The sequence below is a fragment of the Phocoena sinus genome, chromosome 14, assembly GCF_008692025.1.
Source record: "Phocoena sinus isolate mPhoSin1 chromosome 14, mPhoSin1.pri, whole genome shotgun sequence".
Classification (NCBI taxonomy): Eukaryota; Metazoa; Chordata; class Mammalia; order Artiodactyla; family Phocoenidae; genus Phocoena; species Phocoena sinus.
In genome coordinates this window covers 67,822,503-67,840,480 of record NC_045776.1, presented here as the reverse complement: position 1 = coordinate 67,840,480, position 17,978 = coordinate 67,822,503, and the positions used below count along the sequence as shown (strand labels likewise).

Here is a 17,978-nt window from a genome sequence, read left to right as displayed (position 1 = left end):
CGGATGTGGCGGCCCACGTAGCCTCAATGCTTTCTGGGAGTTGTAGTTTAAAACGCAGAGCGGGACTCAAAATCCAGGTTTCCCCCGGGTAGTCCCGCCCCCTCAGCTTCCCGGCCAATCAGCAGCACCAGTCTGGTCGACCACTTTCTCTCCCCAACAGGTGACCGCGGGGAGGCCGGCCGCCAGCCAGATGTGGTGCGGAAGAACCAGGGCCTTGCTCCGGGTGTCGGGGTTATGGCCGACAGGGGTGCTCGGGAGGAGACCGCTAAACTGCAGTGCTGCGTCACTGGCGGGAAGCAACTCCCCCCGGTGTTGGAACTGCGGCGGCCTAGGGGGCCCCTTGCGGGGGGACCGGTTCTTCTGCCCTCAGTGCCGCGCGCTGCAGCCACCTGACCCCACGCGAGACTACTTCAGCCTCATGGACTGGTAAGGGAGGCGGTTTCGGGAAATGCGTCTGGGCGTGTGAGATGGAGGGCTGGTCAGGCTAAGGGAGGAGAAGGCGGGACCAGTTACATGGGTGGGCGGAGCCCTAGAGAACAGGGGCCGGGGTGGGGCCTGGGAGAAGGTGGGTGGGATGTGTCGGGAGAGGAAACCGAGGGGCCGGACTGAGCGGCGAAGCTTTGTGGGATGATGACGAGAGTGGAGCGTGGACTGGTGGGGCGAGGAGTGTGATTAGGGGAAATTGAGGTTTGGAGCCTGCAATGGAGGGAGACTTGAGGGGCGGGATCTGAGAGAAGGAAGTTCAGAGGTGGGGCCTGAGGGAAGGGTGCTTGCGCGGCCCTTGGCGGATGGAGTCTTGAGGAATAGGTTCAGAAGGTTTAATGTTGGGTTGAGACTTTTAAGAAAGAAATAATGAGGTGTTATCCAAAATGAGAGAGTAAGAGCAAAGAAAAACTTAATGCTATGGGCAGAGTCTAAGGGAAAAGTGAGAATTGGAAGGTCTGAGAAATAGATGTTTTTTCTGTTTACCTCCGAAGGTTGAGGAGCTTGGAGAAGTGGTGAACTTTGGGCGAAGCTAAACTAATGAGATAGGGCACGCTCTGGGAATAGAAAGCGAAGAGGATTCGATTAAAATAAAGTGAGAGGTAGAGATGAAGGGACCTGGGCCTTAGAAAAATAGAGTGGGATTCAGGAATGCCTCTTCCCCTTAACTCTGGGCTCTGGCCCCACCAGTCACTGAGCACTTATGAAGGGCTGCAGTAACACTGCTCTTTACGTTGTTCAAGCATACCAATCTTGTTCCCACTTCAAGGCCTTTGCATGTTCCCTGTGCCTGAATGACTCTTTCCTGTGATCTTCAATTACTCCTCATCATCATTCAGGTCTCAGCTCAAATGTCATCTCTTTGTCCACCACATCTACCATTCTCTTATCCTATTCTGTTTTCCTTTGCAGTACCTACCACTTTTTGAAATAGCTCTGTCTATATGTTTATTGCGTCATCCCCCATGAGAACAGGAACCAGGCCCATACTATACAAATCTATAAACATTTGATGCATGAATTTCATCTCCTGATTTCCTTCCAGCAACCGCTCCTTCAGAGTTGACACTGCAAAGCTCCAGCATAGGTACCAGCAACTACAGCGTCTTATCCACCCAGATTTCTTCAGCCAGAGGTCTCAGGTAGCCTATTGGCCACCCATAATCACACCCAAACACGTGTGTGCCCTGGGTGGGTGGCAGTGTCCTTATGGTTATCAAGGACAGAGCTGGACAGCCAGCTTCACCCTGAGGTAGCCTGACCCCAGCCATCCAGATGCTGGACCTGTCTTATACTCAGAGCTTTTACCTGATTTCCCAGCAGAATTAGAACCCATCACCTGAAAATAAAAACAGCTTATCCCATACCGGTTCTCCTTTGGTCGCTTCCTTATGTGCTTGCCCATCAGTATTTTATGAAACAGTTTGTGAATGTAAGATGGCCTATTTGCATGGTAATATGACTATCTTCATTTCCACTTACAGACTGAAAAGGATTTCTCAGAGAAGCATTCGACCCTTGTTAATGATGCCTATCAGACTCTTCTGGCCCCCCTGAGCAGGGGACTATACCTTGTAAGGTGATTTTCCCACCCTTCTATCATGACAGCCTGGTCCCATTGCTCTGTAGGACAGCTGCTCCCCTGTGTTCAACAGAAGAGTGCTTGAGACCTGAGCTAATCTAGGGACCCAACGATAATTAACCTCAAAGATACTATTACATGAGTATAGTTTTCTCTGAGTATCTCTGTAAATCTTACTTGCCCAATTGCCTTTTTTTTTTTTTTTCCCACCATTTTCTATACATTTCAAGGATTAGATAGTGCTGGCTTTTAGGGAAGAGTAATTTTTGTTTTTTTGTGGGGGAGAAGTGAGCACCTTAGAATTTTAGGATTTAATAGAATTTTTACAAATATCTCATTCAACCTCCTTCTACTTTTTTCCCAAGTGGAAGAATGACTCCTCCAAGGTCACATAGTTCCAGGTAGCAGGGAGTGATCCCATCCCAGCACTCCTATCTCAGTCTAACTTTCCAGTACCCTACCCTCACACTTTCACTATTGAGACAGTTCAAGTTTTCCCTGTGAGTGGCATTCTGTTCTGAATGGTGAGGAGGATTTATGGTGAGGAGGATTTATGACTCTGGCCATAGTTTCTTGAATTAAACTTATTATCCCTGCTTTATGCCCCAATAGCTAAAGCTCTGTGGAGTAGAGATTCCCGAAGGGACAGATTATGAAATGGACAGTCAATTCCTCATGGAAATAATGGAAATCAATGAAAAACTTGCAGAAGCTCAAGGTGAAACTGCCATGAAAGAGATGGAATCTATTGTCAGAGGTAAAAGATAAAATACCACCGACTGCATTTTATTGCTATTTTGAGTACATGTAGGGGTTAAGTGAAAAATGGATATAAAGACTACATATTGGCCTTCATAATGATTCAGGGAATTTTTTTTTCTTGATTATGCTGAAACCCATTTTGTCTAGAGGTTAGGCTTGCAAAATTCCTAATTCTCTGGAAGGCGGGCTTAAACCAAGAATGTAATAGTATTTTGCAGATTGCTGTGCTCCTTCCCACCCATGACATCCTTTGGATATCTCTGACAAGAAAAATAGGCCTCAGAAGTTCATGGGAATGCCCAAGGTCACACAGCAGATATAGCAGAGCAAAGATTGAAACCTTGATCTTATGATCCCATATTGCTTTACTTTCCACTTTATTCCATAGTGTATCAGTCAGGGTTCTCCAGAGAAACAGAATCAGTAGTGCATGTGTATGTGGAGAGAGAGAAATTTATTTTAAGGAATGGCTCATGTGATTATGAGAGCTAGCAAGTTCAAAATATGTAGATAGACTAACAGGCTGGAAACTCAGGCAGGACTTCTATGTTAGTCATGAGGCAGAATTCCTTCCTTGGGAAACCTCAGTTTTTGCTTACTACCTTCAACTGATTGGATGAGGCCCACCTATGTTATGGAAGATAATCTCCTTAAAGTCAACTGACTGTAAATGTTAATCACATCTACAGAATACCTTCACAGCAACATCTAGACTAGTGTTTGATCAAACAATTGGGCACCACAGCCTAAACAAGCTGGCACATAAAATTAACCATGCCATATAGAAAAGGCTCCAGGTTTCTCATTCAAATTATATGCAGATATGAACTTTCACAAATGTTATGGCATGCCTACTGTATCAGGCACTGTGCAGGACACTGAGGATACAGCAGTGAACAAGAAAGACATGGTCTGGGCCTTCTTGGAGTTTATATATTCCAACTCAGAGTGTCCCAAATGGAAGTCATGAGCGTCTCTCTTCTGCTCCTCTGCTGATGTTCGCTTTCTAAGTGAATGACGCTCTGCGGTTGTACAAGTCCAAAACACCGAGGAGGTGTCCTTCACAACTTATTCTCCCTTACCCCCATAGACAGTCCATCACCGAGTCTTGAAAAGCTGACCTTCTAAATGTGTCTCAGATCCATCTATACATTTTCACTGCCACCACCCTGTCCCAAGCTACCATTCTCTCTCACCCGGACAACTGGAGTAACTCCACACTGGTCTGTCTCTACCTTCAATCTGATATATTCCTACCCTGTCACTTGTGTGATCTTTTTGAAACCCAAATCTAATCATATCACCCTTGGCCTTGCTTAAAAACTTTAAGGGGCTCCCTGCCCCCTGCCTCAGGTTAAAGAAACCTGCATGGCTTGGCCTCTGCTTCCTCCCATTTGCTCCTTCCACTCCAGCCACACAGATTGCTTCTAGTTCTTCATCTGTACCATGTACCTCCCTACCCAGGGCATTTGCACATGCTGTTGCTTCTGCCCGAAACCCTCTTCTCCTCTACCCCATCTATTTAACTCTTCCTCCTTCAGATCTGGGGGCAATCCTCACTTCCTCAGAGAATCTGCAGACGACCTCTCTGTCTATACCTTTTGGTCGTGGGTACCCCTCCTTTGTAGGACTAATCACTGGTCTATGTGAGATTACTGGACCAATATCAGCCTCCTCTACTAGACCAGAAGTTCTACAGAGGCAGAAATTGTGTCTTCTTTTTGCTTCTCTCACATCCTTAGCACATGCAGTAGTACTTGGAGTATAATAGGGACTCAGTAAATATTTGTCAAGTGAGTGAATAAATAACAAACAAAGAAGTTAAAAGCAGTAAAATAGAAGTTGTGGTGGGGTAGCTGTCAGCTAGGGTTGTACCAGCAACATTAGGGCTGGGTGGTGTTAGAAACTCGGGATTTTTAGTCAGAAGGCCCAGCTGCACGGCTTTGGAAGGCAGAGGTTCATGAAGCTCTGGGTGAGGTGGACTTGGGTTCAGTCCCAACACTGCCACTGACCTTTTGTGTGACCTTCAGTAAAGTGACTTCACCCCTCTGAGCTTCAGTTTCCTCATCTGTAAAATGGAGATAATATTAGTACTGGTTGTTGCAACGATTAATTTAAAGCATGTAGAACACTTGACACAGTGCCTGGCCCGTGGTAAGTTCCCAATCAATGGTGGGGGTTATTTCTAGCTTTATAGTTAACATCTCGTTTTGAGCAGGTCACTGACCTTCATTTAGAGTAATTCCTAAATTTCCTTTTACCTGCTAAGGCCCAGGTAATGTGAACGTTCAAGCACATGAGCTAGATAGTTTTGGGGTCAGGACTTCAGAGCCTCCAGACTCCTAATCCAGTGTTCTTTTGTCAACACCATGTTGCTACCTGAGAAGCGAGTTTGCAACCACTGGACCAGAAGTCAGGTGACTTGGGGTCTGCTCTTAGCTCCTCCACTCACCAACCATGTGGCCATATACGTTCTCCCAGTACCTGTCATTGCTTACCATGGGGATATAATGTATTTGAAAGTGCTTTGAAAGCAGGCACCATATAAATGATTGATACTGTTTGTATCTGAAAAAGGCACTTATCATACAATTTTTCAATGAGGAAACAATAAAAATGTGAGGTAGCTACCCTTTACTTCATCTGGCATCTTCTCTCTTAAGGTACAATATGATCGAAATGTTTCATTTTCCTGAGAGGCTGTATAATTTGCTAGTAGTTGCCTGACACACTCTAATGCCCTGCTGATAGGCAAGTCCCGCTTGTTAATTTTCTCCTAGCTGAAATCTGGAAGACTCAGAGTGCCTTGTGGAGATAATCTAAGGCACTTCTTTGTCTTTTTTTTTTTTTTTAATACTTCTATAGCCATTTTATGAGCTTTGGTGATTGCCCCTCAGACCTTTCATGGATAGAAAAACAGTGTAACTAGGATCAGCCAGAGCTGCACTAAACAGGAGCTGCCATCATGGAACTGTAGAGACAGAGGTTATGAGGCCTTACCCTTGAATCCAAACTCCCTGCTATGTTGTGTTCACAACAACAAGATGACAAAGCGTTGTCTTCATATTATGAGTCTATTTAAGTAGAAAATTTAAGATAATGTTTTTCTTTTTCAGCTAAACAGAAAGAATTGACTGACAATGTGAGCAGAGCTTTTGAAAGAGGTACTTCCTTCATTTCTTGACTTTCTTAAATATGGAAAGAAATTGTAAGCACTGAGGTATAACCATCCATTCAATAAGTAGCTATTATATGCCCATCCTATGACAGGTACATGGGAGCTATAAAATATAGATGAGTCTACATTTCTGCCTTCAAGGATTCACAGTCTTGCTAGAGAAACAAGGGGTGTGCCAAAACCAATGATACGCCCATTGAAGATTAGATGAGAGAAAGTGCTCCCATTCCCCTTTAGCAAGTAGGAGAAGATAAGGTGAGGGATGTGGGCTGAAGCCAACACAGGCAGACTCTGACGGCAAGGCTGCACAGTCAACATTTGGCAAAGCCCACACACCCCTTTCTTCTGCAAAGCCCAGGAGGAGAATCCCATGGCCGAGCAGTGCCCAGATTGCAAATAGGGCGTGTTCATCCTTGTCCCCACTGCTCCTGGCTCTCAGGCTAAAGAGACTAGATCTATTTCTAGCTATTTTTAAGCAAGAACAGCCTTTCTCTCCATCCTGACTTGTGCCACTCCTTAAATAAGAGCTTAATAGCCCTTTGGCTTAGGGATCCTTTGACTACAGAAAGGAGAACGCAACTCATACTAGCCCAGATAAAAGGAGGTTACTCTAAGGAATCAGGTCTATCTCTCAGAATCCAAAGTCCCTGAGATGAGTATAGTATTGTGTGATAAGAGCTTTTCTAGAACAAGACCTGGGAACCAGAAAACAGTCTGGAACCAAGACTGTGGTCCTGAACTTGGTGGCCTAGCTGGCCACTCCATCCTTCTCCCCACCTCTATACACCAGTTCCGTCTGCTTCCTTATTGGTGTACAGTGCTCCAAACTGGCCTCCCCCACTGGATGACTCCTCAGTCCTCCTTGATCTATTACCTCATAAGAACAAGGCCTTTTACCATCTGACTAGAGTCTTCTAGATCCAATCTAGATTCCTGGGAGGGGGGATTTGATTGCCCCAGTTTGAGTCAGATGTCCACTCCAGTCCGATCACTGAGGGCCAAGGAGATAAGCTTGCACAGTGTACTGCCTACTTTGTAGGAACTGTAGGAGTTTATTCTGAGAAGCAGGCAGAAGGTGGCGGGGAGGGAGGGGTGTCTCTAAAAAGATGGGTAGGAATATAGATTAATAGCAGAAAAGACAGGAACCTGGCCCAACATATCTGCCTGAAATCCATGTCCCCAGCCTACTGGTTAAGATGGTCAGATTATGTTCCACCAAGGCCCACCCCCAGTTCCTGTTATACCTTTGTGGGCTTTTATTTTTTTAATTATAAAATACAATTTCTTAAAGAATGAATAGTACATAAGTACAATGGAAGAATAACAACAGAAGAAACACCCATGTCCCCACCACCCAGGTTAAGAAATAGAAAAAAGATGCTCAACATCACTAATCATTAGGGAAATGAAAATCAAAACCACAGTGAGATACCACCTCACACCTATAAAGATGGATGTTATTAAAAAAAAAAAGAAAATAGCAAATGTGGGCAAGGATGTGGAGAAGTTGAGACCTTTGTGCACTGCTGGTGGGAATGTAAAATAGTGCACCTGCTATGGAAAACAGTATGGCAGTTCCTCAAAAAATTAAAAATAGAATTACGGTGCAATCCAGCAATTCCACTTCAGGTTGTACACCTAAAGAATTGACAGCAGGAACTCAGAGAGATGCACTGTCACAGATAAACAAAGCCAGATACTAGTTAACGTGGTAAGGACAGATTTGAATCAGTAATAACTATGGTGATAGGGAAAAGAGTCCAGCGTGAACTGAACTCAATTTTGATTTGTACAGAGGTAACTGGGCATTTTAAAGGGAGAATGAGGGAGTAGGGCGGGGGTGCACAGGGGCTCAGTAGAATTGGGGAAGTGAAATATTACAAAAAGCGGGAAGAAGGAGTTGGTCCTATGAAACCCATCTGGGTTTGTTAATTGGCCCTTATGGAAGTTAGGCTCCCACCCTCCCACAGAGCCTGGAGACAGGGGCCCTATCATCAGGTGTTGACTGGAACAAACAGCAAGAAAGAGACAGAAGAGACCTTCTTTCCTCTGAGCGACATAAGTCCATTTCTCACTCAATCGTCTTTTGTTTATGAAGGACTGGCTGAGTCATCTGTTGAGGCCTGATAGTAGAGGATATTTGGGGGATGACATGAGCAAATGTGCATTTAATGAGGAGCATCTCTATGGAAACGAAAAGGAAAACAAAGGTCAATGTCTGGAGCCGCCTATAACCCCAGTTTCTGAGTCCAGAGGGCAGCCACCTGAGAAGACACTGACTGCTTAAGCATCTTTAGGTGGTGGCATGAGGACAGCAGAGGCAGTCTGATGCATCTCCTGGCTTATAGTTTGAATGTTTGTGGTGATGGCAGAGACATCAGCATCCCTGTCATGGTTATTCCCCAGAGCACAGTGTGGAAGGTGTGCGCTTTCTGAGTGACCTGTGTACCAGCAGCTCCAGGCACAAAGGTTGCCCATGATTCATTGTGATGAGTTCTTTGAAGTTTCTATCAAGTCCTCCAGCTTCAGCTTGCAGGACTTTACCAGATCCTGGAGGAAAGGGGCAGCTATGAGACAGCCTGAGTCCCACGGAGGATCTGGGCAGTCAGGTTTTAGTTCTTAGCGACAGTAAATCAGGAGGGAGGGAGGAACATTGGAAACATTGGTTTGGAAAGTTGTAGCCAGATGTTAAAAGAAACTAGAAGAATTGAGGATTTGCTGAAGGCCGACAAAATGTGTAAGGATCCAGTTCAGTTTACAAGTAGATAATAAACCTCAAATCCAATGAACAGGACAGGATTCTGATCACTCGCAAGGTTGTGTTATTCTTTTCCACTGAAACATAAAATTTCTCTCCACAATCACCCCCTCTTTTTAATCAAAGATAAAGTAATTTTGTTCTTGTTTACAAAATAAATTTAGTTTCATGAAATTTGGCCTGATTATTTATTAAGTGCAGCAAGAAAGGTAACTGACCATAAAGGCCTTTTTAAGTTTTCCTAATGGAACTTTTTACAGGCATAACTGGTTTTATTGCACTTTGCAGATACTGCATTTTTTACAGATTGAAGGTTTGTAGCACTCCTGTGTTGTCAGATGATGGTTAGCATTTTTCTGCAATAAAATATTTTTAATTAAGGTATGTACATTGTTTCTTTAGACATAATGCTATTGTGCACTTAATAGACTATATAGTACAGTATCAATACTTATATGCACTGGGAAACCAAAAAATTTATGTGACTTGCTTTATTTCAACATTCACTTTGTTGCAGTGGTCTGGAACCCAGCCCCCAGTATCTCTGAGGTCTGCCTGTATCTCAGATTAGAATCTGCCTGGAATCTCAGATTAGACCTGAAAAACCTCTCTGCTAGGAAGTCAAGCCAAGATTTCTCCATCAGAATTCTTCACCTGCATTACCTATAGTTTAAGGTGAATTCCTGTCTTCCCAACGTCCCCCAAATATTCTAAGATTCATGGGCCTGCCGAGTGCCCTTAATCACCTGTAAGGCTGGGAACCCTGTAAACCAGATACCAGGCCAGTTTTTGCAATAGGGCTTTGAAAGCATTATCTCTATAAAATCAACCTTATTTCCTTAAAATTGATGACTTTATGCATCATTTTCAAATATGACATTCCCGTCAAAGCCTTATTTTTAATTATGTCCTATCACAAAGAGGACAGATTCTTACTGAAACTATGCAAATAACTATATTGCCGTGAAAACAAGAATACTCAACAATAGTTTCTAACTTTTTGAGGGATCAGGCAGGGAGAAGAAGATGTTTTAATTTTGTTTACAAAAGTGTATAATTTACTAGATTGTTAATGAGTCATAGATAGCTTAAGAGAAAAGGAAAGGGGATTTCCTCATATTAGAAAATAGAACATTTAAAAGCCAGCAATAGTTCGAATAAAAAATTATAATCAACTTATCAGTTTACTCAATCCTATGTAGTTAATTTTGTTCTGCTTGATCTTGGGTTAGCAGTTTCATGAACCCATCAGCTTTTTCATTAGCATTTTGGAAATTCTGACTTAGTCGACTGATTTGAACTCAGTAATGTAAGCAATGCCATCAGAAGCCTGTACCACAGAGTACCTGGTACAGTACCTGTTTATTGATCACAAGTACTCTGGCTTATAGCTGGTTGTAAGAGCTTTTAGGAAAGCATCAGAGTAAGGTAACAACCATCCATGGATAGCAAAAGACTTAAAATGGCCATAGTTAAAGATCTGATGAGAGGTTATTATAAAAATAACACAACTGAAAAGGAAATCTGGTTGTTTCTGTGACATATCACATTTTAAAATAATAACTGGGCGATAACATTTTTTTTTTTTTTTTTAAAAAAACAGAAGAAATTTATTTTCTTACAGTTCTAGAGGCTGGAAGTCTGGGGTCAAGGTGCCAGCGTGGTTGGGCTCTGGTGAGAGCTCTCTTGGCTTGCAGATGCTTGCTTTCTTGTTGTGTCCTCACAAAGCACAGAAAGAGAAAGAGGAAGAGGAAGAGGAGTAAGAGAAAGAGAGAGAGAGAGAGAGAGAGAGAGAGAGGGAGGGAGGGAGGGAGAGGGAGAGAGAGAGAGAGAGAGGAAAAAGCCCACAGTTTTTTGTTTTGTTTTGTTTTTAGCGGTACACGGGCCTCTCACTGTTGTGGCCTCTCCCGTTGCGGAGCACAGGCTCCGGATGCGCAGGCTCAGCGGCCATGGCTCACAGGCCCAGCCGCTCCGCGGCATAGTGGGATCTTCCCGGACCGGGGCACGAACCCATGTCCCCTGCATCAGCAGGCAGACTCTCAACCACTGCGCCACCAGGGAAGCCCTGGGCGATAACATCTTACCAGGATGTATCGTGGATAATGAGGGCATTGACAAATTCTAAGAACTTTGTACAATTTCTGAAATAATAACATTTAACCCATATAAAAATAACCTAGGGAAGGTTAAGTATCTTTTCTTTGACACTGCTTCCATTGTAATTTAATATATCAAATAAACCTACTCAGTTTAACATCTCTCTTTTTACAAGGTGAGAGAACAAATCCTTTGAGGTTTTCCAGGGGACCTCTCAGAAACTTAAGTCAGTTCAAAATCAAGAAGACTTTATTGGGCTTCCCTGGTGGCGCAGTGGTTCAGAGTCCACCTGCCGATGCAGGAGACACGGGTTTGTGCCCCGGTCAGGGAAGATCCCACATGCCGCGGAGCAGCTAGGCCCGTGAGCCATGGCCGCTGAGCCTGCACATTCGGAGCCTGTGCTCCACAACAGGAGAGGCCACAGCAGTGAGAGGCCCGCGTACCGCAAAAAAAAAAAAAGTATGCTTGCGTTATATTTAATGTTAACAACTCTGAAGACATATCCATTTTATTAAACCAAGAACATCACACTAGTTTTATTTACCAAAGATTTACCCAAATTACATGGAATTGAAAACATTTGAGTTCGTTCTTATATTTCTGGAAGTTTTAGGAAGATTTAATTTATGTAAGTACTCATTTCTCTCTAAGCAAATTAGGATACAGTTCCTTCAAAGGATTTTATAAATTAATTTCATAATACCATCTGAAGGTAGGGAAATATATGTTTATGTATATGTATAGATACATAAATATACAGACAGATACAAATAGATCTTACAGTTTTCATTAAAAAATTCTGCCATGAGTCAGGCACAAATAAGATAATATAAAACTCACTTTATGTGAGGTGATGGATGTTAACTAAACTTTTTGTGGTAATCATTTTGCAATATGTACATATATCAAATCATGTTATACACCTAAAACTAATGACTTTATGTCAATTATATCTCAGTAAAACTGGGAAATTAAAGAAAAAAAGTTTAACTCTCTAGTTTATATGGGTAGTTCTCATTTTTGCTCTATTTTATATATTTATCTGAATTGAGTTTCTGGCAGATGGAGCAAGTTTTAAAGGTTGCCTGCTCAACGTGAGTTGTAGAGGTTTTTTATAGGTTTTTTTGGTTTGTTTGTTTGTTTGTTTGTTTTGGGGTGGGGTTTTTTTGCCCTGATATATAATCTTAGTGGAGTCTGTGGACTAAATATCTGTTTCCAGTTAGCTTTTTTTTTCTTTTCAGCTTCAGGTGGTTGCTTTCGGAGGTACCTGAGTCCCTTGCAAGCCCCTGATGGGGACAGGAGGCCCAAAAGTCCAGTGCTTGTAGGGAGTTGGGGGGTGGGAGTGGGAAGGGAAAGGTCTGGTAGGATGGACAGAGGGACTGAGGAGGTAGGAGCTTGAGGGGGGCATATCAAAGGATGCGAGAGAGCGGAAGGGAATATGGAAGGTGGTGAGAGGAGGGAGGAGGAGGCGAGAGGTCTTAAAGGAGCCAGTGTGGGGAATCTTAAGTCTCAAAGAAGCCAGAGAAATTCCAATTTTTCCTAAGTACAGGTAGACCACGGAGGTACTGCGGGTTTGGTTCCAGACCACCACAAGAAAGTAAATATTGCAATGAAACAAGTCACATGAATTTTTTTTTATTTCCCTGCATGTCAAAGTTTGTTTACACTAATTGTAGTCTATTAAGTGTGCAGTGGCATTATGTCTAATAAAACCAATTAATTAAAAAATACTTTATTGCTAAAAATTGCTAACCATCCTCTGAGCTTTCAGTGAGTCATAATCTTTTAACCATGGCAACATCAAAGATCACTGATGACAGATCACCAGAACAAATATAATAATAATGAAAAAGTTTGAAAAATTGGGAGAATTACCAAAGTCTGACACAGGGACACGAAGTGAGCAAATGCTGTTGGGGAAATGTTATACAAAGACTTGCTCAACACAGGGTTGCCACAAACCTTCAATTTGTAAAAAAACACAGTATCTGCAAAGCGTGATAAAACAAGATCTGCCTATAAAGTCACAGCAGCAAGAAAAGAGGTAGATCAAGCACCATGGTGACACGCAGTCAGTAGAAGTTCAAGAAGGAGGAGGACTGACAAGTTCCCATGGGAGGAGCAGGGTCAAATAGAACATAGAGGCCTCTCAAGGAGCCAGGAAAAAGAAAATGTCCAGCCCGGGAGTCAGTCCCCACTCAAAACGAGGAGCTGGGGCTTCCCTGGTGGAGCAGTGGTTGAGAGTCTGCCTGCCGATGCAGGGAACACGGGTTCGTGCCCCGGTCCGGTAAGATCCCACATGCCGTGGAGTGGCTAGGCCCGTGATCCATGGCCACTGAGCCTGCGCGTTCTGAGCCTGTGCTCCGCAACAGGAGAGGCCACGACAGTGAGAGGCCCACATACAGGAAAAAAAAAAAAAACGACCACTGCCTTCAAGCCCCTGGTAGGCCCTTTGTAATTGCATTCCCCTTACATGGTAGCAACTATTCTCCTGAATTTTTGTACTAACCATTCCCTTGCTTTTCTTGGTAGTTTTAACCATATATGAATATAATGGTGTATTATGTTATTACACATAAATCTAAGGGTTTCTCAACCTTGGTACTACCAACATTTTGGGCCAGATAATTCTTTGTCATGGGGGGCTGTCCTGTACACTGTAGGCTGTTTGGCAGCACCTCTGGCCTCTGCCCACTAGATGTCAGTGCCACCTCCCCAGGGTGACAACCAAAACCATCTCCAGACATTGCCAAACATCCCCCCCCACAGGCGAGAAATCACCCGCAGTCAAGAACCACGGGTCTAAGGGCATCTTTCCAGAACTGCCAGCCTCCTGGGGGCAGCTCTGTATCGCAGCACCTGGCACAGAGGAAGCACCAGGTGCTTCCACATCCTCGTCAGGGTTAGACCACCATGTATGATAGGGGAAAACTCTTAAAACACAACTTAGTTATTGGGTATTGTCCTGAAGAAGAAGAGCAGCTTCTCATTTAAAGTCTGAATCCTGTGAAGAAGCATGCTTTTGCTCCCTTTGGTTAGGCCCTTTATCCCCTGAACAATCCAGATGTTTTCTCTTTCTCAAATCTGAGTAATTGATCAGCCTTCCAGAGCCCAGGGCTCAGCTTTGATCCAGCTGCCTTGAATAATAGAGTGATTTTATTCTTGCTTGAAATGAAGCCTCGCATTAATGTCTCTCTTTATTTCAGATGATTTTGAAAAAGCCAAGGAACTTTTAACAAAGATGAGATACTTTTCAAACGTTGAAGAAAAGATTAAGTTAAAGAAGATTCCCCTCTAATGGTTGCTAATTTTAAAGTTTTAAAAATAAAGTTCTTATCTATTTCTTTTCTGGACTCTGCTGATTCAGAGTAGAGGTGTTTCAGCTGCTTTGACCATCTTTCTTTTCTTTTTTTCTTTTTTTTTGGCTGTGTTGGGTCTTCGTTGCTGTGCTTGGGCTTTTCTCTAGTTGCAGTGAGCAGGGTCTACTCTTCGTTGGCGGTGCACGGGCTTCTCATTATCGTGGCTTCTCTTGTTGCTGAACACGGGCTCTAGGCACGCAGGCTCAGTAGTTGTGGCTTGCGGGCTCTAGAGCTCAGCCTCAGTAGTTGTGGCACACAGGCTTAGTTGCTCCGCAGCATGCGATATCTTCCCGGGCCAGGACTTGAACCCGTGTCCCTTGCATTGGCAGGTAGATTGTTAACCACTGCGCCACCAGGGAAGCCCGCTTTGACCATATTAATTAAACCTGTGGCTCAAGCATTAGTGGACTGCAAAGCTTGTCATGTCAGCAGAAGCACAGCCCAGCCAGGGTTTGAGTGATCGGTTCTTCATGGGATACTTGATATACCATGTTCCTCATCTAGGCCTGTGGATGAGGAGGTGGAAATAAGGCCAACTTGAGGCCCTCGAGGGGAGGGGAGTTTTTCTGCAAAGGGCCAGTAGTAAATATTTTAGGCTTTGTGGGCCATACCACCTCTGCTGCAAATAAACTCTGCCCTTGTAGCACGTTATTTACTAAACAGGCAGTAGGCTAGATTTGACATGGGTTTGCCACCCTCTGCTGTAGAACCACATCTTCCTTCCAATGGCATGACGTTCACAAATAAAAGTCTTGTTAGTGTGTCCTTCAAGGAATTCTGTTTGGCAACCGTTTGGTCTACACTTAAATACATAAATGCATTTTATCTACATGAAATATAGATAATATTATCAAGAATTAGTCTGGGAACTTCCCTGGTGGTCCAGTGGTTAAGAATCCACCCGCCAATGCAGGGAACACGGGTTCGATCCCTGGTCGGGGAACTAAGATCCCACAAGCTGCGGGGCAACTAAGTCCACATGCCGCAACGAAAGATCCCGCGTGCCTGTAACTAAGACCCAATACAGCCAAAAATAAAAGTTAGTTTTAAAAAGTTAGTAACTGTTTTAAAAAAAAATGAATTAGTCTGGTATTAAACACTAACCACATGTTCAGCTCCACCTTGGTGGAGTGGAGCATTTTTAATTTTTTCCTGAACAGCTGCTCTCCTGTCACCGGAAGCAGCTTCCCTTCCCTTTTTGGATCTTCGGAAATTCAGTTGGAAGTTCTTGATTCACTTCCAGAAGAAAAAAAAATTTTTTTAAGTCTCTGGATCAAGGAAGATTAAAATAAAAAATTCGTATTAAAAATTCTGAGAAACAGCATTCAAATTCTTAGAATTGCTTGTTTATAAGTGAAAAAATTCAGGGTTCTGAACCAAGGTTTAAATACTACTCCTAGAGCTTTGCATCCTCCCTTGTCATTGTCTAAGAATTTATATCTTGTGAATCCTGATCCAGTTATACTCAGTTAACATTTCAGGATTTATGGATCTTCTGAAGGCAGATGAACCACAGCAGCTGTCTGGCTTAATGGTACTGAGGAATATCAGTACAATCTCCAGCCCCCTCACAGTTTACAAGAAGAGCGAGTTACTTGTCTGAACACACACAGGGAGTCCTTTAAGTAAATAATTACAAAGCAAGCAAATGTCCTGATTAGTTTGGGTGCTTCTGAAAAGAAGGAGAAAATGAAAATAGTGTTTGAAATATGCCTGTAGACATTCTTCCATCCTTCGGAACAAAGATCAAAACCGAAACAATCTGACCACAAAAAGAAATCAGATAAACAAATTTGCTTCAAACAACATCTTTGGAGGAACTTCAAAGAAACTTTCCCTTACCTGTTGCCATCAGCTGGAAAGGCCACTGGACCTCCCAGCAAACCATTTCTTTTATTTTCTTTTTCTTTTTGGCCGCACAGCACGGCTTGTGGGACCTTAGTTGCTAGGCCAGGGATCGAACCCATGCCCCCTGCATTGGAAGCATGGAGTCTTAACCACTGGACCGCCAAGGAAGTCCTGAGCAAACATTTCTGATTGGGGGAATAAATTTAAAAGACTTTATTTCTGAGACATGGCTTCTGAGTCAGCGGAATTACTTATTTTTCCCCTCTCTTCCAAATTCTTTCCCTTTTAGTCTAAACTCCAAGGTTAGCTGGACTTCTAAATCCAGGAGCCCTTTCAAGTGTTCCCTGACAAAGCCCTACGGGAGGGACGCTTCTAGACCTCTGAAAGGTTAGCAGCCCTATTTGGGTTAAAGTTTCTGACTGAGTTAAGGAAATTAAGCACCTACCTCCTAACCCCACATCGTTCTTGCATCAGAACAAGTCGGAAGTTTTGACTAATTTGTGACTGCTCCAGCGTCAAATAGGCCTGGTGTTATGGACTGAATGTGTCCCCCTCAAAATTCATATGTTGAATCCCTAACCTCCAGTGTGGCTGTATTTGGAGATGGTACCTCTAGGGAAGTAATTAAGGATAAATGAGGTTGTACACATGAAGCCCTGGTTTTATAGATTAGTGTCCTTATAAGAAAAGACACCCTTGCTCAGTCTTCCCACACTCATGCACCAGGGAAAGGCCCTTTGAGAAAGCCAGGGAGACACCTACCATCTACAAACCAGGAAGAGACTCCTCAACGGATAGTGAAACTGACCCTGACAGCACCTTGATCTTGGACTTCCAGCCTCCAGACTGTGAGAAAATTAATTTATGTTGTAAGACACCCAATCTGTGGTATTTTGTTACGGCAGCCTGAGCAGACTACTATACCTGGGGTTCTTTGTTTATTTGTTTGTTTATTTTATTTATTTAATTTTTGACTGCGTTGGGTCTTCATTGCTGCACACAGGCTTTTCTCTGGTTGCAGTGAGCGGGGGCTATTCGTTGCAGTGCGCGGCCTTCTCATTGTGATGGCTTCTCTTGTTGCGGAGCACGGGCTCTAGGTGTATGGGCTTCAGTAGTTGTGGCATGCAGGCTCTGTAGTTGTGGCACACGGGCTTAGTTGCTCCGCGGCATGTGGGATATTCCTGGACCAGGGCTCAAACCTGTGTCCCCTGCGTTGGCAGGCGGATTCTTAACCGCTGTGCCACCAGGGAAGCCCCTACACCTGGTTTTGAATTACAGCTCTGCCACTAATCTGCTATAAGTCCATGATTGTGCTAAGCTTCATTTCCTCATCTTTAAAATGGTGATAATAATAATAGTAACACACTCACAGGGTCATTGTGAAGATTAAATGGAATAAATTATGCAAATTGTTTAGCCCAGTGCATGGCACATAAGCACTCAAGTGTGATTCTTTAAATGGTAATGACTACTTTTGTTTTTATTTTAGCAACAAAGTCATGCCTTTTACTGCAGAGTAAATACTCCCCTTTCAACAAAGTTTCAAGCACCTACTTTGTGTAAGAGAATGCTCTAACCTGAGAGAGTAACACAGAACAGTGAGATGCTTCCTATCTATTTGGGGAGAAGACTTTTACACCAATAACCAAAACAATGATAAAAGTTCCCATTTGCTGTGCACTAACTGTGTGCCAGGCACTATGGGCAGTACTTTGCATGATTCCATCAAAGTAAACCCAATTCCACCAAAGTAAACCCAATTCTTCATTTTACAGATGAAGAAGCAAGCTCCCAGAAGGTAAGAGGGTCAAGAGCAGGGATTCAAACCCAGGCCTTGTCTGCAAAGCCTCTGCTCTTAGGGAAGCTGAACTGGCCAAGATTAAGTACCAGCCAAGGGGACTAAACAATCTT

The 17,978-nt window shown here is 43.5% G+C and overlaps 1 protein-coding gene across 3 annotated transcripts; it reads left to right on the top strand.

The window, feature by feature from the left end:
• Nucleotides 1-127: 127 nt before the first annotated feature.
• On the top strand, nt 128-14,213 carry HSCB (HscB mitochondrial iron-sulfur cluster cochaperone). Of its 3 annotated transcripts, none has more exons than XM_032603461.1 (6): nt 131-426; nt 1,529-1,625; nt 1,968-2,057; nt 2,678-2,822; nt 5,944-5,991; nt 14,067-14,213. In XM_032603461.1, the coding sequence occupies exons 1-6, from the start codon at nt 191-193 to the stop codon at nt 14,156-14,158; spliced, it is 708 nt and encodes a 235-aa protein (XP_032459352.1). In that variant the 5' UTR covers nt 131-190; the 3' UTR covers nt 14,159-14,213. The 3 variants fall into 3 exon arrangements, with proteins under 3 accessions (XP_032459354.1, XP_032459352.1, XP_032459355.1); XM_032603464.1 differs by lacking the exon at nt 131-426 and adding an exon at nt 592-687 and having other exon boundaries at nt 1,968-2,062; XM_032603463.1 differs by lacking the exons at nt 5,944-5,991; nt 14,067-14,213 and having other exon boundaries at nt 128-426; nt 1,968-2,062.
• The last annotated feature ends 3,765 nt before the right edge of the window (nt 14,214-17,978 follow it).